This window comes from Coptis chinensis, chromosome 3, assembly GCF_015680905.1.
Source record: "Coptis chinensis isolate HL-2020 chromosome 3, ASM1568090v1, whole genome shotgun sequence".
NCBI lineage: Eukaryota > Viridiplantae > Streptophyta > Magnoliopsida > Ranunculales > Ranunculaceae > Coptis > Coptis chinensis.
The window spans coordinates 85,537,212-85,562,078 of NC_141458.1; the positions used below are offsets into that span (position 1 = coordinate 85,537,212).

Here is a 24,867-nt window from a genome sequence, read left to right on the forward strand (position 1 = left end):
CCAGATTGACTTTTTCTCCTGGTTCTATTTGTGCTTGTTTTCCCTTGAGCTTGTCTGTTGCTGATGTTGGAGGGCTGGAAGCTTGAGGATCTTGCAGCTTTGGGCTTTCTTTTGTTTGGATGACCTGAGGTTTTACCGTGGTTGTTGCGCTGACTTGATTACATCGATGAGCCTCTAGTTGGTTGCTTCTGAGCTCCATGATGCCTCGGGGTCCGAGGAACCGCAACACTTGGTGCAAGGTGGACAGAACTACTTGGATCTTATGGATCCACCTACGACCTAAGATGGCAGTGTAAGATGACTTGACATCAATCACGCTGAAACGTGTTGAGGTCTTGACCATGTCCTCTTTTTCTCCTATAGAGACTGGTAAGATGACGTCTCTAATGGTATCTATGCAGTCTCCGTTGAATCCATAGAGTGATGCATTTGATTTTATCATCACCGAGTCTGGCAGGTGCATGTCCTTGTATGTTTGATAGAAAATGATGTCGCAGGAGCTGCCTAGACCGATGAGGACTCTTTTGACTGTCCACCCGTTGATTTTGGCGTGCACTACCAGGGCATCATTGTGGGGTAGGCACACCTTGTCTAGATCTTCTTCAGTGAATGAAATTGCAGTTGTTGTTTGAGAGCTGGTAGGAGTGATTACCTAAGCTTTGTGGGAGAGGTGGTAGATTTCTTGCAGTGCTTCTACCCGCCGGCGCTTTTCATGACTTGAGGGCTCGTTGTTGGAGATGTTTGTAATCATGTTGATTACCTTTTGATCATCGTGGTCGGAGGAGTGCTGTCTCCTGTTGTGTCTTGACCGACCTGGAGATTTAGATCGTTGGGCTGTTCTGTTTCTGCTCCTTCTGTAAGCAAGTCGTTCATGTCTTCGACTCCTGCTTCTGTGGCGATTGGCATTCAGCTTATGCATGAGGTCGCTTTCTGGCAGGAACTCTTTCAGTTTTCCCTCTTCGACTAAGTCTTGGAGGTAGTGCTTGAGGCTCCAACACTTATCTGTGTCGTGGTGTTGGAGTTTGTGGAAGTGGTAGTATGGACGTCCTTGGATTACTATGACTTTGTTGATGTTGGGCTTTAAGTATGGTGCTATATATATCTTCTTCAGGATATGGCTTAGAGTCCTGGAGAAGTTGGAGAATTCTCTTTTGGTGTATGAGGGTTTGTGGGAGCTGGAGCCCTCATTGTTGTTGTTGTTATTGTTGTTGCCTGAGTAGTGATTGTTTTCTTTGGGTCCTCGCTTGTCGCTTACTGCGAGGACTTCTTTGCCCTTGTGCTAGGCCATCCATTCTTCGTACTATCTACTTGTCGATTATGTGGTATAGGTCATCTAAGCGTTCTGGTTTGTTGTGCATTAGAGACCCTGCTAGGTCGGACTCGTCCAAGAGGGCATTGGTGAATGCAAAAGTTGCAAAGTTGTCCTTGAGGCCTAGCTCCATTGGTATGAGTTCTTTCTTGAAACGTCTTAGGAAAACGCGGTTCGTCTCACCGTGTGCTTGCTTAAGCTGAAACAAAGAGTCCAGGTCGGCTTGTTTCTTCTTGTTGTGGATGAACTCCACTGCGAACGACTCAGCCAGCTTGTCGAAGTTGCTGATTGAATCTGGGGTGAGCGTGTAGAACCAGTTTAGTGCTCTGTCCTTCAAGCTGGCTGGAAAGAGTTTGCACTTCAGGTAATCATAGTCTGGAGTGATGTAGAGTGCGAGGATCTAGCTGAAACGAGCTACGTGTTGGCCTGGACATGAGCTACCATCGTACAGCAGGAACTTTGGAGATATGAATTCCAAGGGAGGCTGCTTGTCTCTGATTTCAGTGGTGAATGGTGATGTCTTGTATGACTGGAGCATCTTTTGAGCGATCTGGATCGCACTGGCTTTGTCGTTTGATTTCTCCAACCTCTGGGCGAAGTCTTCTAGTCGTTGATTGGTGGTGGTGGTGAGGCACTACAAAATAATTGACATATACCGACGGACAAAAACCGTCCTGGTAGAGCTACGCCGACGGATTAAAACTGTCCCTAGGCCGTCCTAATTTGCTCTGTCGCCATTGCTTTAGTTATGGACAAAAACTGTCGGAAATGACCGTCGGCATAGCGACGGTTATGTGTGGGATTTTATCCGTCGGCATAGATATTCGGTATAGATAATATCTATGCCGACGGTTATGTGTGGGATTTTATCTGTCGGTATAGGTCACCTTTGGCGACGGATGGGTGTGTGATGGAATCTGTCGGTATAGGTCACCTTTAGCGACGGATGGGTGTGTGATGGAATCTGTCGGTATAGGTCACCTTTGGCGACGGATTGGTGTGTGATGGTATCTGTCGTTGTATGCGAGACAATATGAATCACAGTTGATGTCGTTGTATGCGAGACTGGACACGCCCTCATCAAGGTAACCCAAAACCACTTGTTTCAACTGCTGGGGCAGACGTTGCAAGGACAGAATTGGGTGCAGACACAAGGGAAAAAGGGCAACTTGGAGTTCAGGCAATGAAAGCACCATCTTTTGTGAGGCACCAGAGAGTGTTTAAACACGATCAATCTCAATGAGATAATTTGCAGGTGGAGGTGGTACGAAGGATTAAGAGAATTGGGCCAGAAACAGGCCCAACAATTGAGAAAAGTTTTATCAGAGAACCTATGGCACGCAAGAAATATAATGGCAGCAAGACTGCCCAAGATAGATAGATAGATTAGTCTTTTTTGAGTCTAGTATGCATGGTTACATGAAATGTAATAAATTGCAAATATAAATGCATATAATGTACCAACTGTAGGGTACATAGAAGTTAACCCGAGCTCATTATTTATGATGATGCTAGGTGAGAATGTAACAAGAATTTATTTATGAATAAAATAGGGGTAGGGGACCTCTTTAAAACCCTCGCTTACCAATCAAAAAAAAAAAAAAAAACACCCAGACTTGTGCTAACCCAAAAAAGAGCTCCTCAAATGTCACTTCAGTTCTGCAATAAGCTCAAGAAAAAGAGCTTCAGCAATTGGAACGACAGCTCAACCAGTATCTCAAACAATATATGCATCACGGGACTCGGGAGCATTTTCGGGAGCATTTTCGCAAAGTTATGGTAGACAAATGAGATACTTTCAGAGAATTGTGTAAAAGCAATTACCTAGAAACTAACTAAACAGGTAATAATGTTTAATGAGCTAGGACCGTTCTGTTGACTCTTAACAATTCCCTGAATTTTCAGTCGAGCAACATCTTTCAAGTACATCATACAAGACAAATGAGATACTCTAGCAAAGTTTTATATTAGGATCAGTGTAACTGCATTATGGAACCTCGATCAACAGATGAATTATCTTCTCTGAATCATGCAGAGAGTTTCTTCAAGCGTAGGTTAGGCAGACTGGCAGACAAGATAAATGGTTAGGCAGACTGGCAGACCCCTACCTGTGTTGATTAACATAATGAATGTACACTGTCCCTATCATATCATTATAAGCTATATGTTTTATCGATGAGTTTTTGAACAAAGGATTTCATTTGAGATGGACTGCAAGCAGGTGTGAAGAGTGTTCAGAAAGCGGTGGGCGTTGTGGTTTTGATTTTGTGATGCATAAGTTCATGTGCTTCTGTCCTGATCGACCACATCAAAGGCGCTGCAGAAGCGCGAGCCCCAGCTCAAGCCCCCAGCTCGAGCCCCTTTCCTCTAAGTAGTAAGTCTGTTAGATATCAAAGTTCACTTTTTTCAGTTTCTAGTCAGTATTCATATTATCTTGAGTATCCTTAAAAGCCTTAGCGAGAGTATAAACAGAGACTGGAATGGTGTCATAATTATACTACTATTTTTTACTCATTAATCTTCGATAAAACAAAAATTGTTTCCGATTTGAAGCTTAGGCTAGTAAAGACTTATTAGCTCATAATAGTATTGTAACTATTTGGTGATAAAATACTATGTGGTAATTAGGCCATGTCATTAAATCTTTACTAACCTGATATTTATTATCTTACTGTAAAGACACAATTGATCTACATATATGTTTGTCCAGCCGTGACTCGGTAAATCAAACATCATTATGACCTCGGTAAGCCGGCTAGTTTAACTGTTTTTAACTGTAACTGTAACTGTAACTGTAACTGTTTTTAACTGTAAGTGTTACTCCACATTCAAGAAGGTCTATAGCAATGGTGCTCCTGCAAACCAAACTTGTTCACAGGTGTCTTAATGAGGACAATTTTCTGGAATGCATTATTGGTAATGATAATACCATTACTTTGTGCATGAGTTAATAAACAACAAAAAGGGCCAAAAGAAACAAAAAGAAAAGAGTAAAGAACAAAGCTATAGAAAGACAAAGAAATAGAAAGGCAATGATATTGTCTATAAAAAGAGAAAGTTAAGTTATTGATAGTTACTGGAGCAGTACTGTGACGACTAGCATGAGAATGTGGCGATGGAACATTGTCGTTGAAAGTTCCTCTTTGGCTCATAAACAGGCCTCTAACCTCTTCCACGTGCCTCCACATTTTAGCATCCATATTCGCCTCTATAGTTTCGATCCTCCTCTCAAGGAGAGTATTTGCCTCCATCAAGCCATCATTCTTTTTCATCAAAGAGTCTCCTTTCGCAGATATAGTTTTACAAACCCACGTACCTAGACCTCGAAACGACCTCTTTTATCCGCCCAACCAATTGTTTTCATTGAGCAATTCATAACAAGTACCAAAACTAAAATAAATACCTATCATGATATTGAAACAACTATACCCGTAGCAATTCGTCTCGGACAAATCATATTGCGACTCACGGATGCTCGAGAGATGTGATTCTTAATCGAATTCTCATTAAAATTACAAAAATAAGATGAAAGTCATTCATTTTAAACTAAAGATGTATATATAAGCTAAATACATACTAAAACACTAACCAATACTTCGGCTTTGTGGAGCGGTTTCCTTTGGTTTATGAATAAGCATATAGGAGTCCGCCCTTGTAATCTCCGATTCAGAATACCTTTCTCCAAAGCTAGCTCATTCCGAGCTATAGCAACTGAAGTTACGCCAAGAGATGAAGGCATGATCCGTTGCTTTCGCGATTCAGTTTGTTCCTTGTACTCATGGCCTACATATTTAAAGCAATGTCAAATCAAACTAACATGAAGCACTACCTATTAAAACATTGACACATACCTTAAACTTATCTCGTATTGCAATAATCAACAAATTTGTGCCAATCCTCCAAGGGAATGTTACGGCGCTAACTTCTTTCACTAAGGAAGGATCTTCATCTTTGACAAAAGTTTCATACAAGCGTGTGCTTGTAGTTCCTCCATGCTTCATTCGGTTTACGCCTTGTGTAGTCAAGGTGTCTATCGTCTTCTCATATTCAAACACAAATTGGCGTCCCAAAGTCTTAACAACTTTGTCTTTGAGATCCTTACCAATATGTCGCCAATTCTCATAGCATACTGGAAAGTCTCGACGAGCAATGTATCCCAATCTTGTACCAAATTCACTAACAACGTCTATGGGTGTGACTGGTTGGCCTTTTCGGTTAGTCTGCATTACAAGTTTCGGACGTGGTTGACCCTCAATTTCTTCGATGCCAATTGAAGGGCCTCTTTTTTTAGAAGATGCAGCTACGGATGAACTCGGAATGTTTGTGGCATCATCACCTGTACAAACAAACAACATTTTAAGCTTGTACCATACATAATTATTAAAAGAAATCTTAAATGTTAAACTGAAATTAATTACCCATGTCTTCATTGAGCTGATCATCATCCAGTGAGTTTGAACCACCAGGTGAGTAGTGAGTGTCGATGTTCACTAAATAAAATGTGGAATTTCATGAAGCAAAAAGCAAAAGAAAATAAAGAAAACAATGACATTTCAAAGAGAGCATACAGTCAAATTATAAGATTCTAATAACATAACATAGGGAAAAAGAAGTTATTAATCCTATACTTGTGCTGATTTTCTGCTCCCATGATGACACTTCACAATCAATTATAATAGTTTAATGACATAAGGACATAACCAATGACATAAGGACATAACCAAATAGTTTAATTTTATATAATGCAATAACCAACAAATAAATGGTCTAAGGTCTATTAGATCTTTGTCTCTTTTTATTTCTCCTATTCTCAACAACCACAAACACATCTTCTGGGTCATTAGGTACTAGATCATCCTCCACGGCTTCCACATTGGAAGGCCCTCCTATATCAATATTAATATTTATCGTTCTATCATCTGATAGCAGACACACTTCATCATGATCAGAATACAACTTTTTTGGAACCTCTATGACTACATGCCAATCAGGATCCATTGGATCCCTCGAATAAAAAACCTGTGCAGCACGCTCTGCGAAAATAAACGGTTCATCAGCCATGTGGTCTGAACTCATTAGGTTAGACAAGTTCACCAATTTGAGGTTTGCTTCTACATCTATTTTCACACCAGTTTGGGAGCATTTTACCCAATCACACTTGAACAAAATAGGCTTGTACCCCTCTCGATACTGTGGAGCTTCATTTTCAGCCATCCTATCAAGTTTCTCTAGAATACCACCCCCTCCTTTATAGCCTGCACAATGAATAAGGGTCTCTTCTTTCAAGTAGCGCTCCGCAATACAGCCCTCGGGACGTGCTTTGTTTGAGACGGATCCCTTATAAGTCTTCATCATCCTTTAAACGACAAGGAACACATTATAGGAATCACATTAATAGGAAACAGAATTTTCAAGACAACAATTACAAAACTAATACCTTTCGAATGTATACATCCATCTCGCTTAAAGCGGGACCACATTCACGAGCCTCCCGAAGCAAGGTGAATGGGCAAATGCATCATGATACCAAAAAGTGATGGAGGGCAATGTCTCTCGAGTGCACACAATGTCTTAATCATATTTCTTTCAAGTACATTGAGTGTTTCGACATCTATTGTTCTAGCACATAAAGCACCAAAAAAAGTACAAATGCTTTTGATGATGGATCGAGCTTCCTTTCTGCTGCCATCTCTATAGGCATGTTGAATCGCTACCGGGAGCAAGTGCTGCATCAAGATGTGATAGTCATGTGACTTCAATCCCTTTAAATCTACTGAATCAGCCTTGACAATATTAGACCAATTACTACTAAAACCAACGGGCACACTCAGATTGCGCAATGTATCAAGAAAGCATTTCTTCTCCACTTTGTTAAGCCAAAAAATTCCCGGCTTCATAACAGTTTTACCATTCACCTGGGATAACCAATACCTCCTTTTAATTTTCAAAAGCTTCAAGTCTTTGCGTGCCTTGTCATTATCCTTGGTCTTCTCTTTCGAATTAAGCATCATTGCAATCAAGATTTCACAAAAATTCTTCTCGATATGCATGACATCAAAGTTATGAGGGACTGGAATGTACTTCCAATAATCCAACCCAAAGAATCGACCTATTGGTAAAACACGCGATTCACCTTCATTTTTCGGTTATCATCGCGACTTTCGGTAACATTGTGTTTCTATTTGCCTTTCCCAACTTTTGCTTTTAAGTTCTTTGTCATAGTATCAACCTCGATCCCAGTTAGCCTTGCTGGTGGCTCCTCTAGCTCTTGAGTTTTATCATAGGTGCTTTCTCTTGTATCATTTCTGGCTTCATCTAACAAAGGCAACCAACGTCTGCTTCTCATGTACACATGCTTACCTCCATTGCGAAGCCAAAAAGAAGCAGTCTTTGGACCACAAGCTGGACAACCAAGTTTTCCTTTAGTCTTACAACCGGAGATATTTCCATAAGCTGGAAGGTCATGTATTGTCCACATCAAAACAGACCGCATTTTAAATACGTCTCCTTTTGATGCATCTTTTACCATTACCCCTTCATGCCACAAGTCATTCAACTCTTTGACCAATGGTTGCAAAAACACATGAATATCTTTCCCTGGCTGTTTTGGACCTTCGATGAGTGTTGTGAGCATAGTGAATTGGGGTTTCATGCACAACCAAGGTGGAAGGTTGTAAGTCACACACATCACAGACCCACTTAACTATGCAATGAGCTTAATAACCCAAAAGGATTGAAGCCATCGGTTGCTAGCCCCAAACGGACATTTTGAGGCTCGGGTGAGCAAAAATCTGGTATTGTGTATCAATTAGCTTCCATTCCCGTGAGTCATTTGGATGCCCCAAAGTACACGGAGGGACTTTCCGGTTGAATGCCAACGATAGCCTTTGCTACCCAATCCACTCTATATAATCTCTTTAACCTATCTTCTAGTGGAAAATATCTTAAAATCTTAGTAGCACCGGACGACCCCCTTTCTTTCTTTCCTCAATGCTTAAAGTTTTAAACCTCGAGACCCCACAAATATGACAAGAAACCTTAGATTTGTAGTCTCCCCAAGTATAGCATACAATCATTTACAGACGATCAATTTTATCATACTTCAATCCTAAATCTTTGATTATCTTATCCGTGATGATACATATTTTTTGGCGTGTTATTCCCACTTGGAAGCACCAACTGAAATAGTTGAAGCAATGCAGTAAAACTTTGGTCAGTCCACCCATGTGTGATCTTCAAATTAAATAATTTCACTACAAATCTAAGAACGGTGAAGTCCTTATTTCCAGCATACAATTCACTCATCGCCTTACGCAAATTAGAACTAAACTTAACATCTTCAAATAAGTCATTTTGTTCATTATGTTCTCCCATTAGCGTATCCAAATTATCACCACCAAGTTCCCCCACCACAGTGTTAAGGGCATTAGCCATGTCCGTTTCATTATATGCATTATCACGAAAACCTAATCCTTGTTCAACATACTGATTTTGTGCTACTTCACCATGCACGAACCACACATTATATGTTTCGTCAAAGCCATGCCTAAAACAATCTACTTTGACGTCATCATGGGTCTTGGCCGGGCCTTGGTTTAGGCATTTGCCACATGGACAGGGTATGACCTTTTTATTACGATGGTGTATCTTCGTGAATTCCACAAATTTCTCTAAATCAGCTATAAAACGCTTATCTGGATATTTTAAGGAAATCCAACTCTTATCTATCGATGAAGCGAAAGCATCCATACCACTATATATAACAAAGAAAAGCTAGTATGTAAGAAGCATCAACCAAATCAAATAATTAGGCACAAAGAAATCAGATGAACCAGTTTATATAGGCGAAAATCACGAGACTAGCATACTTTCTCATTCACAGACATTGATCACTCCATTAAATATCATTCTAGTTGCACTACACATATATCAAACCATACAACACTCAGACAAGTATATAAAGATTGCTCATTTATAATATCGACAAAAGCAATACACAGAACATTACACATACAAATACCCTTGGCTAAAAAATTCATGAATTCAAATATAAACTCCATCACCCAATTTCTACATTAAATGCAAATAAATATAAAAAAAAAATATACCTATACTCCCAAGTTTGGAACCCAGATTTATACAACACATAATGAAGAGGTTCCCAATAATTGAAAACTTCATCACAATCACTTATAATATTAGAAGTAGCACTCCAGTATCTCAACACACCCAAACAAACAAACACATCAAAACAGCTCAATTTCTTTTTATTCCCATTTTCTTCTTCTGAGTTTTCAGGTTTATCTAGTTTCATAGTAGTGGTTTTAAGTAATGAATAATAATCGGTGGATGGATAGATAATCGAGAGAGGGAGCTCTTTTTTTTGGGCTTTTAGTTTTTAAGAAAGCGAATGAGGGGAGAGATTTCTGAGAGATAAAACTCATTAAAGAGGAAGACGTCTAGTGTCCTAGCAATTAAATTCGGTATAAAAGCGGTAATAAAATCAATGGAAATAAACCACTAAAATCAAGCACCCAAATTATCTTGAAGAGGGTAATACTAAGTCCCGTGTAAAGTCATCGGGTGATAAAAGTAAGAATTCGAAGAGAGGAACGAGGAATGGGAAGGGATGCATAAGGACATCCGAAGAATCAAGTTATGGATTTGAATCTAGTGGTCCTAGAGTCTCACAAGACTGAAGGATGCATTGGCCTCGCTTCAATGGACATTTGTTGTGTCGGATGCAACCGGACAAACGTGTCTATAATGTTCGCTAGCTCGGCTTCTTCAAGATGATGTGGTATTCTTCAACGGAGGTCATTGGAAGGAACGGTATGCATTATTATTACTTACTACAACTCTTGCAAATAAGACAGAATTTCAGGTGTTTAAGTATTGGCTATAATAAAACTGTATACATGTTAAATTAATTCGCTTTCTACAAGGAGCGGAGACAGACCGAAATGAAGTTGCAAAGATACGAGAAGCTGTAAATTAAAACATGCCAAGGAAAAACAAATAATCGATTTTATTATACTAAACCAAATTAAGAAGTGAGAAGGTTACCACAATTGCGAGAGAGAGAAGGAAAGTTTGTGTTTGAGATTGAATAATCACTTTCGAACCTAGACAGAAAAATCAAGTTGCAAAACCAAACTATTTAAAGTTTATTCATTTTAAATAATTGAATAATCAAGTTTGAGATTGAAAAGTACCGTCTTCAAACTCACAGTGAATCGTGAATCGCCGTCTTAAAAAATTAAGGAAAAACTTTCTTTTCTTGAAACAATAGAGCCACCGAGAAGAAATTTTTGGGGAGATTTTTCAGCCTAAATGTAAGCCGACGGTTTCTTGAATTTTTTATTGTCTAAAGAACAATAGAGCCACCAAGAAGAAATTTGGGATTTTAGGGTTCAATTTGCTGCGGATTAGATCCCTAAAAAACCCGCCACCGGGTTGGAATAGATGAAAAGTTAGGTATCGGACTGGGCTTTTTTTGCCGGCGGATATTGTACATCAGCAATAGAATTATGGACTGGATCCGTAGGCATATCTATTTTGGATCCGTCGGGAAATGTCAATTTTTTAGTAGTGAGGGTTGTGACTGCGTTATGCTCCACTGCGTCTGGAGTGTCGTTATTGGTGTTGGAAGTGGTTTGCTCGCTCATTGTTTGGTTTTCTTGCTGCATGGCTATGAACGAATCTTGAAGAGTCTTCATCTGATCTGCTAAGGCTTGTAGTTGTGCTTCCATGGTGGTTTTATGACCAGCTTCGTGGGCTTGAGAAAATGGTTTGTGTTTTCTCAAGGAAACGAACTGGCAGACGGCGCCAATGTAGAGGTTTGGTATTTTGGGTCTACGACCTGAGGTTGGGATTGATAGGGAATGGCTGCACTCTTTTGTGGGATAAGAGTTGCCTTCGTATCAAGTTTCTCCGGGTAATCTTGAATCAAGCCTTACGTAGTTCATCTCTCTATACTTATAGATGTTTGAGTTGACCTTCCTTATTTGCTCCAGGCCGTTATCAAGTGTAGATCCATATTTTGTGCTACTTTAATGATTTGACATTACTCCTGATGTTACAAAGTAAATGTAACATCAGGATTGCATTGACTGAACTCCAGGATTGCGCTAGATCATTTGCTTCCATATATGGCTGTAACTGCTGTTTGGGACGACTGGGTTTGGGTCGTCGATACGTTCTAATGGCTTGGTATGAACTGGTGAATTACGACCTAGTGTGTGGACACGTGTGCTATAGTAATATGAAATATAGAACGGAGGGTACTTACAACCATTGTGGGAATTTCTAGCGTGTACTTAAAACTTTCAACTTTTATTCATCTCAAGGGCCTACTTTTTATTCATCCAAACAAGAACAACAGAGAAAAAATCACAGCTTTATTAGCAAAGCATAACATAAATTGGCAACTAAATAAGACAAACAAACTAAAGCTAGCATGATATTCACAGTGAGCAATATACTCAACAAAAAAGCAAGTAATGGATAAAATAGTAAACTAAAAAAAGGAGTGCTTACGGGGTGGAAGGAGATGAGGTGAAATCCATGGTTGAGTGCTTGCAGATCAAATGGAGACTCTTAACTTGAAGACTCCCAAGAGACAACAGTACAGAAGAAGAAGATGGTGCTAGTTGGTTTTTAGGATTTGTAATAATATATAGTGTGTTTCTGACTTGGGAACGATTTCACTTTTAGTTATTGCCAGTTGCCACACCAACTTTTTTGCCTTGTGTCCGAAATCCGAATGCCTTGACACTTGAGGGCTAAAAAGGGCAACTTTGTTATTTGTGTAGGTAAAATGGTAAACCAACTTTGAGTCACTGTAAGTTGCAGTTGCAATTCCAATTCCAGTGGACGCTTCGAGTTAACATTCTTGGTCAGAAGTCAGAAGTCAGAACTGAAAACAAGGTTGAACTCAAAAATACCCGCATTAAGTTCAAAATCCAGTAGGCAGTCAAACAGGTTGTCTAGTTCTGCGGTCAGAAGGAATGAAGGTGGTAAAGTAGGTCTTCGATTAGATCATTGATTTACAAAACCAGGAGGTGGGTTTTAAGCATCTGCTAACAACTGGACCGTTTGAGCAAATGTATCTAAGTAATCTGCAGGGCAAGGAACGCAACTCAGACGAAGACAAGAAGGCCAAGTTCCTTCCAGTAGACATTCTCAAGGATAGGGACCTAGAATAGCATTAGAAGTTAACCTAGGTTCTAGGATGTTTAAACAGAAAAAAGACGGCTCAGTAGCAAATACTATTGCTTGGGCCACCAGGTAGGGACTTGTATTCCCCTCCATTAGTTCGTTACCTTAGTAAATAGGAAGGGCGAAGAAATGGTATACCAAGTTCAAATAGATGAATGAAGTCATTAGGAACCCTTTATGCTTTTATGCTCTCTGACATTAAAAAAAACTTACCAACTAACACTGTAACATACCATTCGCAATAATATTGTAATGCATATTTTTCACATCTGCATTTGACAGTTTTTCAGTGTTTTCATGCTAAGTTCAATTAGCATAAAACAATCAGAGAGAATTTCTTGAGGCTGAGTTTATTCACAATCAAAATGCACGATGCTAAGTTTATTTAGCATAAAAAGAACTTAAGATCTCTGGAGTCACGGCCACTTGGCACACGATACAAAATTGCATAAAGTTCACACAAGGATCGGACGCGACATTGTCAGCTAGGACTTCATTTAACGGAAAATATAAAATTTTATTTATGAAAGAGATATCAGCAGTACAAAGAACATCCTGTTGTCAGCATGCAGCAACCATTAAAAAGCAGAGAGTTGCAAGATAATTAGAGCAATATAGCAACAACAGGTCAGAAACACCTCTTCCTTGCCCAATTGGAAGATCCCAAGCCAATTGATAATGGTTTCTTCCAACCATCTGCTTATGATCCTACTGCAATTCCACACGACCAATACCAAATGTTGGCTTCAATATGTTAACTAAGGGCTCCATGGTGTGTTATCTCTTCTCTTTATATATATAATAGCAGTCCCTTTCCAAGCGTTCTAAAGGTGTCCACGTCGACCAGGGGGATTACGAGAAATCAGGAAACTAAAGCGGAAATAAAATTTTCAGTCTCGCGGAGCAAACAAAACACTAACCGAGATATTTTTGGGTTTACTCCATCTCTTCCCTCTGTTGATCTTCTCCGAAACCGAATATCCAATCTGAAAAGACGATGACGCCCCTTTCTGCTTTTTGACTCGATCAATCTCCCACTTTTTTAAGAACTCAAACGAACCATTGTTGAACTGAAGAAGACACGGAGATAAAAGTTTCTTTCTTTGGCATTGATTTTGGGGCTTAAAGGTATGATTACTTTTCGTACGCTTTTATCCTCATACAAAAATCTGAGTCACATTAAATTGTCGTCATTGGTTCTCTTATTGCATCAGCTCTTTAGACCATTTCAATATGTAAAGGCAACCAGTATCCATCACTCCTTTTTAACATAAACTGAAGAAAGCATCATCCATTGAAACATTTGTAATATTACCCTTGCTTAATTTCATTAGAAACAAGAGCCACATTTTTTTTGAATTATTTAGATTTCGTGCAACCAAAGGATGCTTTGACAGTGGATATCCTTCACCAAAAGCTACTTTGATTTTTTTTACTAAGGGGATTATAAAACAATATTGGAATACCTAAGTTTTGCACACCACACACATGACACCAAATGTAATTGGTATCTTAGAACTCAATGGAGTATGCTGACTCGCCATAGTTGTCCGCCTTTGTTTAGCTACTCAAGTGCTCTGCACTAATCAGTTCGTTTATTTGTGGACTTTCAGTGCTTTGTTAGGTGGTGGAAGTCATTGGCAAGTCATATTCCATGTTCTCTCTTTCATCGAGAGAGAAAAAAAAAATGCAAATGTCATACAAGGTATGCTTTGGTGAATTTAAGACATCATTGGATTCCATCCAGAGCTACATAAGAGATGCAAGGACTGGACAGGGACTCCCCACCTTCGTGTGGTGAACGAAGAATTATCAGCGTAATTGGTGAAAGCGTCAATACCATTGATCAGGGTAAGCTCTTTTTTGGTTTAAATATACTTATCTCATTTTATGCCTACTTCACTATTTTGATGAACGCCATTTATTGTTCATTTTGTTGACAAATTCCCACCTTCGTGTGGTAAACGAAGAATTATCAGTGTAATTGGTGAAAGCGTCAATACCATTTATCAGGGTAAGCTCTTTTTTGGTTTAAATATACTGATCTCATTTTATGCCTACTTCACTATTTTGATGAACGCCATTTATTGTTCATTTTGTTGACAAATTCCCACCTTCGTGTGGTAAACGAAGAATTATCAGCGTAATTGGTGAAAGCATCAATACCATTGATCAGGGTAAGCTCTTTTTTGGTTTAAATATACTTATCTCATTTTATGCCTACTTCACTATTTTGATGAACGCCATTTATTGTTCATTTTGTTGACAAAAGGATTCACATTGTATGTTCTAACAATAAATGTAATGAGTATATATGACTTAAGATTGACATATACTTATCATTTTTGTTGAATATTGATAGGTTCCTATTGTAGATTCAATTCTTTGATTTCTTATTTAATGCACACGAACGCGAACGCATGCACACGCACACAACCACAGTTTTTGTAATACTGACGTCTTCTTTGAAGGTTGATGAATTGAGAGACAGTTGCACCTTCAGTCAACTCAACTACGACAGACAAATATGAAGATGGAGATACTTCAAGTCAGTTCATCTTATCTATTTCCTTTGCTCGAGACTGGGTATCTCTTTTAGATAAATAAGAAGATTAAGTCCACTGTACTCGCTCATCAAGTAGGAAATTTGCAGGCACATCTTGAATTTGGAATTGCGGTATGTTCTTTGCAACCTCAAGAATTCCCTTTCTTGAGGAGTTGAGAAAGAGGGTCGTGTATATGGACCTAACTATGGCATGCCAATAGTCAAAAAGAATTAGTTGGTGTTAGTTTATCTCATATATTTTGTTCTTATAACCATTACTTAAGTCCCAAGTAAATTGATTTCACTACCAAATTGCAATGCTTTGTTTTTTCAACAGTGTTTCTTTTATGAGTTTTTGATTTGCACACGCTAAGCTATGGGTTTAAGATCTCTTCTTCTTCTACCCTTTTCAACCAAGTATGTCTTTCAAATCGGTTTTTGTTTGCATAATGATAATACCCCTTTGGTGATATTGGTGTATTTGCTCAAGTGATTTCTTATTGGAATTTTGGATTGATGATTGTTTTTTAGAATACCCATTTGTTTGTTTTGTTTGCTTTTATGGACATCTCGAATCTTTGATTGATTTATAGAAATTTTAGGACACAAATTTATAATTTTGTTGATTTAAGAGACACCTGAGTTAATGACGATAGTATCCATTTCCCTGGTGATATAGTTTTTGAAACTGAAGCAATATTGTTGAACCCAGAACAAAGAAAGTAACCCAATTTCCATTTTTCTTGATAACCCAGCTTAGTAAATCCATGCCCAATTTCCCCATTTTCCATTGTTCGCCCCTCTTTCTCTCATCTCCCATCGCATCTTATTCTCTCCCATATCAACAGAAATTCTCCTCCATTCTTCATAACCAAAATTTCTCGGCCACAACTTCTTTACTCTAATAATAATAAAGGAATTGTATTTTGAGATTTTGTTGAGAAGGAGAAAAATTGGAATTGGAAGTAGTAGTTATAGTAGAGGGTCTTTTGTGAAGAATTGGTGTACTGTGAGAAGTGTTCTTCAATGATTTGACAAAGAATATTAAAAGGAAATCTGATGATTCTAAGGTACTATTTCATTACTTCAACTTATTGAAGATTGTGTATTTTTATTTATTTCTTTTCGATGTATTCGTTTATAGTTGAATTGATTGTTTGGAAGGAAAATTTTCATATTTGCGGTCTTTGGTTAGGTATGTCATATGTGGTTATTAGTTGCAAAATTTAAAGTTTTAAAATGTTGAACTTTATTACTGGCAGAAGGAAGTGTTAGTAATATTCAATAGTTTAAAGTGTCGTGTAAATGATTTGACTGAGTAGTTTACTTTAGTGGTACTATGAGTGTTATATATATGAGGTTTTGAAATTGAATAATGAAAAAAGGAATAAGGAGACAGTGAATGACTAGAGAATGTTGGAATTGTATATTATGATGCTTGAGAAAAGTCAATGTGGAACTCCTTTTTATTGTGGAAGTTTGGTAGTTGAATATCATTAATTGTATTAGGGAGTAGAAAAATGGTCATCGATACAACACAAACTTTCATAGTTTCTTGAGATTATTAGTTGCAAATGGTGGTATGGTATCTATTGGTCTCCATTGAATTACTCCTTGAAGAAACTCGATTTGTCAATGGTAACAATAATATGAGTACGTGAATGGAACTACGAATTTCACGATTGTAATATTTGCAATTTTGAGAGTGTTTGATTGTTTGCTTAATGTAGTTCTTCAACTTCTTAATAATTGATCATTTTAACGGTTCAACTCTTCACTTTTAATTTGATTTAACTACAGGGACATTAGTTGTACTTCCACCAACGTACTTTGTCCAAGCTCAAAGGTTGTTTCCTTACCAGTTCACCTTTATTTAAATAATTCATCGACTCTCCCTCAACTATTTTCGTCTTCTTCGTGTATGAAAGTATTCTAAGAAGTAAAGTTATTGGGGTTTTGAAGGAATAACTAAAATAGAACGAGGTGGAAGGATCTGAGGAATATTACACGTGCAATAATGATCTTAAGAAGGATCTGCAACAATGATCTTACCAGTTACTCCACTCATTACGTCAACATCTTGCCTTTTTCTACTTTCTACTCCAGAAAATAGGAGTTACTTTCTCACAACTCACAGGACAAGTACGCCAATTTCCATGTAAGCTTACGCTTTCCAGGTTACATATTTTTCTTTTCGGTTCCTTTTGTTCTTTGGGCTTAATATGTTGTTTCTTATTGATTTGATTTACAGGTTGTGATATGACAGAAGATGACAACTTCATGTTGTCAATTGAAACAGTTGAGCAGATTATGAATTACAGGTTCTCTGACAAGTCACTATTGGCAAAAGCATTAACTCACTCTTCTTTTGCTGACTCATCGCCATCTTACATTCTTACCAACGTTTAGAGTTCGTTGGTGATGCTGCTTTGGGGCTTGCTTTTCCAAATTTTGTATATATCACATACCCTGATCTTGATCCGGGCCAACTCTGGCTTCTTTGTGCTTCCAATATTAACACTGAAAAGCTTACTCACGTTGCAGTCCGACATGGCCTTTTTCATTTTGTTAGGCACAATGCCCCTTCTCTTGATGCAAAGGTACACAAGCTACGAATATTCTGTTGGTTTTAAACTTTAAATATTTGGTTTGATCATGCTATGATATTCGGGTTTGTATATTGTTTGGGTAGGTTAATGAATTTTCTTTAGCAATTAAAAAAGAAGAACAAGCTAGGGAGATCTCAGCGTATGGAGGAAAGGTAAAAGCGCGAAAAGTCCTAGCGGATATCGTCGAACCCGTTGCTGCAGCTGTATATGTGGATGCCAAATTTGATTTGAAGTTTATGTGGGAGGTAAAAAGTTACTCTGAGTTTTTGAAGATGCTGTTTTTATTTTTTGTTAGTTATAAAGTTATGTAATGTTTATGGTAGGTCTTTAGTCCACTGTTGGAGCCTATCGTTGCGCTTGAGAATCTACAACAACAACCAGTCACATTGCTTTATGAGCTTTGTCAGAAATAGGGGAAAAATGTTGATATTAAACATTGGAGGAATGGGGAAAATAATATTACCAATATTTTGGTGGATGGGAAGCTTTTGGCTTCAGCGTGTTTGAGCAGAAAGAGACATCGAACTTTATTGCAGCAAAATCAGCTTTGGAAAAAATGTTAATTTACAAGTCTATGCTAATTTTGGCTAATGACAGTTGTGAATTGCTAAATGGAGTGGAATCCTATGGGATCTTATACAAGGAGGACTGGAGCATGCTCAAATATCATAGGAAGTTTAACTTCATTCGACGTGGAAAGCTATATTAAGTTTGCTTAAGGTTGAATGGCGTTGTTCCTCTAGCAGCAGTAATCAGAAATATGTCAGTAGCAGTTTTTTTTGGTTGAAAATGTAATATGACTTTAGAAACTATTGTTGCAAGTCTTCAAGATTGTATGAATTGTCTATCTAATGGTGATCATATTGTAATGTTTCCTATCAAGTTTGTTTATTGTGTAGACAGATTCAAGGTCTCAAGATTCTGAGTCATTCTACTTATTATGTAAATTCGATTTTGAAAATTAACGATATTGGACCATCATAGATAATACGTACAAACATTTTCCACGATCTATTTCATTAATTAAAAAGATAATGCCCTTCATCCTCCTATTCCACTCACAGGTATTTGCATTTTATTTATTTTACTCTGCAGTACGACATACTTCTTCACACTTCACACATTGCAGTCAAGTTTTCAGAGTTCCTAAAAGATTGATAGGCGTTTTGGAAAGCTCTCTTCTCGGGCTTGCAGGATCAAGTGGGAAGAGCGGAACTTGACAGATCTCACAGCTACTAAGCTAACATGCAGCTTTCTAAAATGGCTACCCCATCTGCTATGATTTGGGGATCACAATAGTTACACCAAACTTTCCAAAATTTTCAGTACTGGGAAAAGACGCCCACATGAGAGACAAAGAAAATCAGATTTTGGAAACAAAGATACTCACACTTAAGTCTCATTTGAAACACGCATGGAAAACATTGATATATGACACCGTTCATAGAATAAGAATGAATAATGTATAGATAATGCATCCAGGGTTTGTGGAGATAGTGCATGCTATGCTCACCTATTCTCTTGACTCATTATTCTTCTTTATAGGTTTCATTACTTTTAGGTAGGTGTTACTGGAAACTCTTAGCATTTTTTCGATAACCTAGAGTGCATATTTATCTCGCAGATCGGGTTGTATCAAATCTTAGTCATTAGTCAAGGAAGTAGAGTAAATGCGAGATCAAGAACACTAATATTGAGGGAATGATTAAATGAGCAGAACTGGAATCAACAAATATAGATAGCATAATAAAGCCGTTAATGGCAGAGTCCATAACGCATGGTTAACGTGTAAATTGAGCGTTCCGAGTATTTAAGATATTTATGTCCACTCAAAATTTGACATGGCTGATCATCTATACTAATATTAGGAACCCATTTAATGACTGAGAAAACAAAACCGAATGGTTGCTTCTATATATGATTTATAGTTTTGGTTGATATCATCTTCTGCATGTTTATTTCACAATGGTATGATTGTCCTTCACTGTATGGTTCTTCTATAAATTCGGATATTTTTTCTTTGTATCTTAATATTGTGGAATATGGATACTAATATCAAATGCCAAACGCATATATTGATCATTGAGGTTGTCAGGTTGGTGATATCTACGGTTTACCACGATTTCAGCGTCCCTGGGATCACTAGAGAAAAAGCTTATAAATGCTAAATATGGAACCCCATCAGTAACAATCTTGCTCTATCTCCAACTCATCTTTCACACTTAGACTCTTACAACAACCAATGGTTGAATGAGTTATGATCCAAATTTACCTCCATACATGTGTTTATTCAAAACAATTTTGGCCCCTTCTGAGTCTGACAGGTCTAATAGAGATAAATACATATTCTTAAAATCCAATTTAAGATGGGCGTTGTCCTGATCACAATGCATTACTAGCCCAGACAGTCTTTCCAATTCAAGCTTTTCTCTTGGGATTCCAAAAGAGATATAAAATAGCACATGTCAGAAAAAAATAATAATAATAGTAAGTAAGAGTCCCAATTAATTATGTTTCTGTTAAGAGTTCTAATTTAGTTTCCTAATCTATACACAATTTGAAGAGTCCTAATTTAGTTTCCTAAGAAAAAAGCTACGAGGAATTCTTGAACTTCTATCTTCTAAGTATTCCATATTCTCGAGTTCTTTCTACAAGTCTTCTTTTAGCTAGAGACTCTCCTCAAATCAGGAGATTCCTTTATATATTAATTTTCAAATCAGGAGAAAAAAGTTGCGACCAATTCTTGAACTTCTAAGTGTTATTTCTACAAGTCTTCTTTCAATACCTCCCCAGTATATAGAAAGCACCATCTCGAGTTCTCTTAGCAACTTCACATTAACAATGAACGACATTATCTCTTTCACACCAACATGATTATGAGTTCTTACTAGGTAGCTATGTTTACAAGAAAGCGATGGTCACCAACAACGATGCACCTTCAGATATTTGAAAGTGCATTTAATCAAAAGAGTTTATATTATACTAAGGAAGAAATCAAACTTTTGACAACTCAACTGTCAGTACATGGTCAAATTTCTGAAGATAACATAGAGAATTGGTTCAAGAACCGTCGAATCAAATTTAGAAAAGATCAACACAGTTCAAATCATAATGACAATACCTCTACTCAAGATATAGAACGATCTACTATTGAATATCCCATAAGTATAAGTCTTTTCTTTAAAAAAATATTTGATTAATTATTAATGGACAAGTAACCAAAAAATCCTTTCTTTTTCCATTCTAATTATAATGTTGTTCCAGCACCAGAGTTAGCAAATATGGTCATCAAAAATGCTCTCTGACATTGAATGGTCCTGGATTCATAGTGAATTCCCATCGAGTTCCCTTGAAGAATACGTGTTTAGTGATTGTTGAAGCCATTAAATGTCCAAGTGGTACCACGGCAATTTGAGCTGATATAGCTGTGATTGTTAAAGGCTCTTTTCTATACCATAAATTTTGGTTTAGAAATGAGAGCAGAACACAATATAATGTTCCAAGTACCCACATTCGAAACGTTAAAACCAGCGGGTCAGTCCCTCCTGTACCCCCTTACCTCCTGTACTGCTCAAGTGTGCCATCAGAGTGAGTCTTTACTTTATAGACCAACTTAAACCCTATAACTTTCTTACCCTCAGGAAGAGGGACCAGATCCCGGGTCTGTGTCCACTCTAACGCTGATCACTCTTCTGCCATTGCTAAGCAGCCAATGAGGAATACTGGATGCCTCACAATCACCCTTTTCAGATAGTGGGTTCATGAAAGGAATGAACAGCTGCAAGAAAGGATCTGTAGTTCAGAGTCAAGGTCTCAAAGGGAGCAAAGCATGCAGGAACTTGATGTTCCCTTACAGGATTTCTCCAAACACTTACCCCTGTTATATGATAGGGGGACCAAAAATCGACATCCGGAGGAGCAAGATCGAAGAGTCGGGCGGGCATTTCGATATGGCAAAGTATCTTTCCCTCCTTTAATACCCCGTGTTAGAACCGATCAGATACCGGGTGGCACATCGATGCAGTCTTTGAAGGTACATCAGCGTAAAAGGAGTCACATCACCCTAGTCCTAGTCCCAGTTCCGTTCGAAGTGGTGAGTTTTATCATAAGACTGTGGCAAGCAAGGCACTCAATTCCAATTCGATCCACTGGGTAAACTCCTACTCCTACCTCCCCATACCCTCGCCAGCGATGATGATTCAACTATAATTAGCTCAATCTCTTCTGGTGATACGCCCCTGCATCTCGATCCAGTTTCACTCCTTTCCCTATGGTCAAGTTGTTTAACTCCTTAGCACAAGCACTAAACGATAATAATACCTTTCTGAACTTGACGTGAATCTTATACCAGTCATCAAATTTCCAGATGGTGGTGCCCGAGTGTCTATTTGTGATTTATTACGTAATAATTTCTCAATTAGTTAAATTACATGATAATACACTTACTCCTATTACACACTGTTGGAAATGAAACTTTAAGAGTAGGTAATCTACCATACCTTCAAAATTAAATATAATTTTATTGCTTTAGGAATCTGTAATTGATTTACCTAAACCAGCCCCATTAAAACATAGATTTTAACTGAAGAAAAGGTATATTAACAATTTGATTTAATAATAGCTTAATCAATATATATTGATAGTTTTTTGTTAAGGAACTAATTCATAATGTTATAATACTGTTTCACAGGCATTACACAATGGAAAATAAATACACAAGACTTGCCGAGCTCAACTAAAAAAATAGACAAGTGTATAGTGAAAGCACGTGTCAGCAGATTGTGGTTCCCTTTTAATCCGTTGAACAGAAAACAAACTTTTGGAATAGACATGCTTCTCATTGATGAAAAGGTCAGAAATATACATTTAATTAATAATCACTTTTTGTTTACTTAATATTTTAATTTTGAAATCATAGGGAGATCAAATCCATGCCAAGGTACAAGACAACCTAAAAGACAAATTTAGAGAAAAACTAGAAGAGGGAAAATTTTATACTTTTGAGAAATTTGAAGTGGACAAAGAAGACAAGAGTTATCGTCCTGTATGATTTAACTACAAAATTTTGTTTACAAAAGCAACTATAGTAACTCCTACCAACGAAGATGACAAGAGTATTGAAAATTACAAGTTTACTTTTGTTGGATTCGAAAAATTCCTTGCAACAGAATATGCCTCAGCATGTGACTTGAAAGGTATTTTACAAACTTATTATTTTTTGTATATTTTAATAATGCATATTCGAATGATCTAACAATATTTGTAATATAGATATAATAACAATTTTGAAAAAAATTGGTAAAAAAAAACCACAAGGTTACAGAGAAATTACTTTGGTAGACGAAAGGTAAACATTAATTCAGAAGTATGCAATTTTTTCATCTATTATTAAATTGTATTTGACAATTTGAGATAATCTATAGGGGTTATGAGAAGAGCGTGGCTTTATGGGGACAAATGTCCGATACAATTGCTAATATAAGCAACAAGCAAGAAAATGTTATTGTCATTCTGACATCCCTATTTCTGAAAAAGATTGGAAGTAAGTTTAAACTTTAACATCATCTTTGTATGAGTTTCCAAAATAATTGCTATCATACTAAATTGTTTCCTATTTAATAGTGCAATTCCAAGTGTGTGTCTCATCAGCAACAAAGCTTTACATAAATTTGGAATTAAAATATGTTCATGAAATGAGAAAAAGGTAATTTATGATCAGTTTTATTTACAAAATTTTCAATTATTCATATTTTCTATAATGATTCTCTTTTTCAATTGTGAAGATTTGAAGACCCCGATAAAAAAATTGGAATAGAAGAAACAAACAACGAAGAACCAATTTCATTAGAGGAAAAAATGAGCAAGGACAGGATAACAATAGAAGAACTCATAAGATATGAGATGGAACCAACCAATCAGGTTAGCCATTTAGTATTACATTATTTTTCATATATTTTCAATATCATATGATTTATATAGTTAGTTTTGTAATCTATGACTTTTTACAGGGAAAGCTCTTCACATGCAGAGGAAAATTTGTTAAGTTGTTAGGGACCAACTGGTACTACCAAACTTGCGTTAAATGTACTGTAAAACACGTTAATAGTGGTTCAGAACATACATGCACAGATTGTGGAGCAAAATATTTAAAACCAAAAAAGAGGTAAGTCTTCCAACAAATTTCTAATAAAAAGGATATTGAGTACAAATATTCTAAATGTTTTAATTTACAGATACCTTTTAAAAATTCGGGTTGAGGATGAAACTGAAATGACTGCTTTCGTAGCTTTTAGTAACAAAGCAAAAGATATTGTGAAAGTACCAATTGCAAAAGTTCTTGATTTAGAGAAAAAGGCAAGTAAAGCATAAACACGTTTAACTTTATTTCAATATTAAATTATTATTAACTGTTTATTATATAATTTGCAGGGTCAAGATTTCGATGACATTCGAAAAGAACTTGAAAAAAATACTAGTAGTGATTGGATATTTCAAGTCAAACTCAATAAATATAGTATACATGAAAAGTTTCCATCATTTACCATAACAAATATGGTATCTGAAGATAATAAAGATGCTGAATCAATGACAGAAAATGCCAAGGTATATTCAAATTTTATTGCAATTCCTCTTTCGAATATTTTATTTACTATTTTTGAGAAAATAAATAACCAATATATTGTTATGTTAAAATGCAGCACCAGATTTCCAAAGAAATTACTGAAGAAATTCGACCATCAAAGAAAGCTAAAAAAATGAAGAGTAAAGTGATGAGGATAGCAGAGTATCAAGCAATTGAAGAATCTTTTGGAGAGGAATAAATAGTTCTCAGTAGTTGAATAATTGTTTTTCTTTTATTAGGATTTTATCTTAATCATCAAGATATTATAATACATTCATCACTTTTTTGATAATAATGTCAGAGTCTAGATCATTATATAGGATGAAGATAATGCAGCTCAGACTCGGACCCCATTATGAGAAGTAGCATACATCTTTGACAATAAAGATGTGTTATCTATCACACATAAACCTTGGAAAATTATGATATAAATATGATCTAAATATTCAATATCAAATAATCCAAGAAATAACCCAAACAATGCTCAAACAATATTTGCCTGAACTTAATTACTACACGGAAGCACAAAAAAATATTCTCAAATAGAAAGCAAATTTTCATA

At 37.0% G+C, this 24,867-nt stretch overlaps 1 protein-coding gene and 1 pseudogene across 2 annotated transcripts; both read left to right on the forward strand.

The window, feature by feature from the left end:
- The first annotated feature begins 14,289 nt into the window (after positions 1-14,289).
- Positions 14,290-18,445, forward strand: LOC147511270 (ribonuclease 3-like protein 2; annotated as a pseudogene). The gene is made up of 4 exons (XR_015216039.1): positions 14,290-14,380; positions 17,326-17,674; positions 17,767-17,928; positions 18,007-18,445. The product of XR_015216039.1 is annotated as a ribonuclease 3-like protein 2 (transcript).
- Positions 18,446-23,140: 4,695 nt separating this feature from the next.
- Positions 23,141-24,504, forward strand: LOC147511271 (uncharacterized). The gene is made up of 7 exons (XM_086598414.1): positions 23,141-23,225; positions 23,306-23,387; positions 23,467-23,602; positions 23,692-23,846; positions 23,917-24,037; positions 24,113-24,286; positions 24,382-24,504. Exons 1-7 carry the CDS (start codon positions 23,141-23,143, stop codon positions 24,502-24,504), a joined length of 876 nt encoding a protein of 291 aa, XP_086454540.1.
- The last annotated feature ends 363 nt before the right edge of the window (positions 24,505-24,867 follow it).

Bases quoted from the DNA above. Each gene is read 5' to 3' on its own strand.
- LOC147511271 (XM_086598414.1), top strand. From the start codon at position 23,141: ATGTCCGATACAATTGCTAATATAAGCAACAAGCAAGAAAATGTTATT. The intron at 23,388-23,466 runs GTAATTTATGAT...TCAATTGTGAAG, and splicing joins GTTCATGAAATGAGAAAAAG to ATTTGAAGACCCCGATAAAA. The intron at 23,603-23,691 runs GTTAGCCATTTA...GACTTTTTACAG, and splicing joins AGATGGAACCAACCAATCAG to GGAAAGCTCTTCACATGCAG.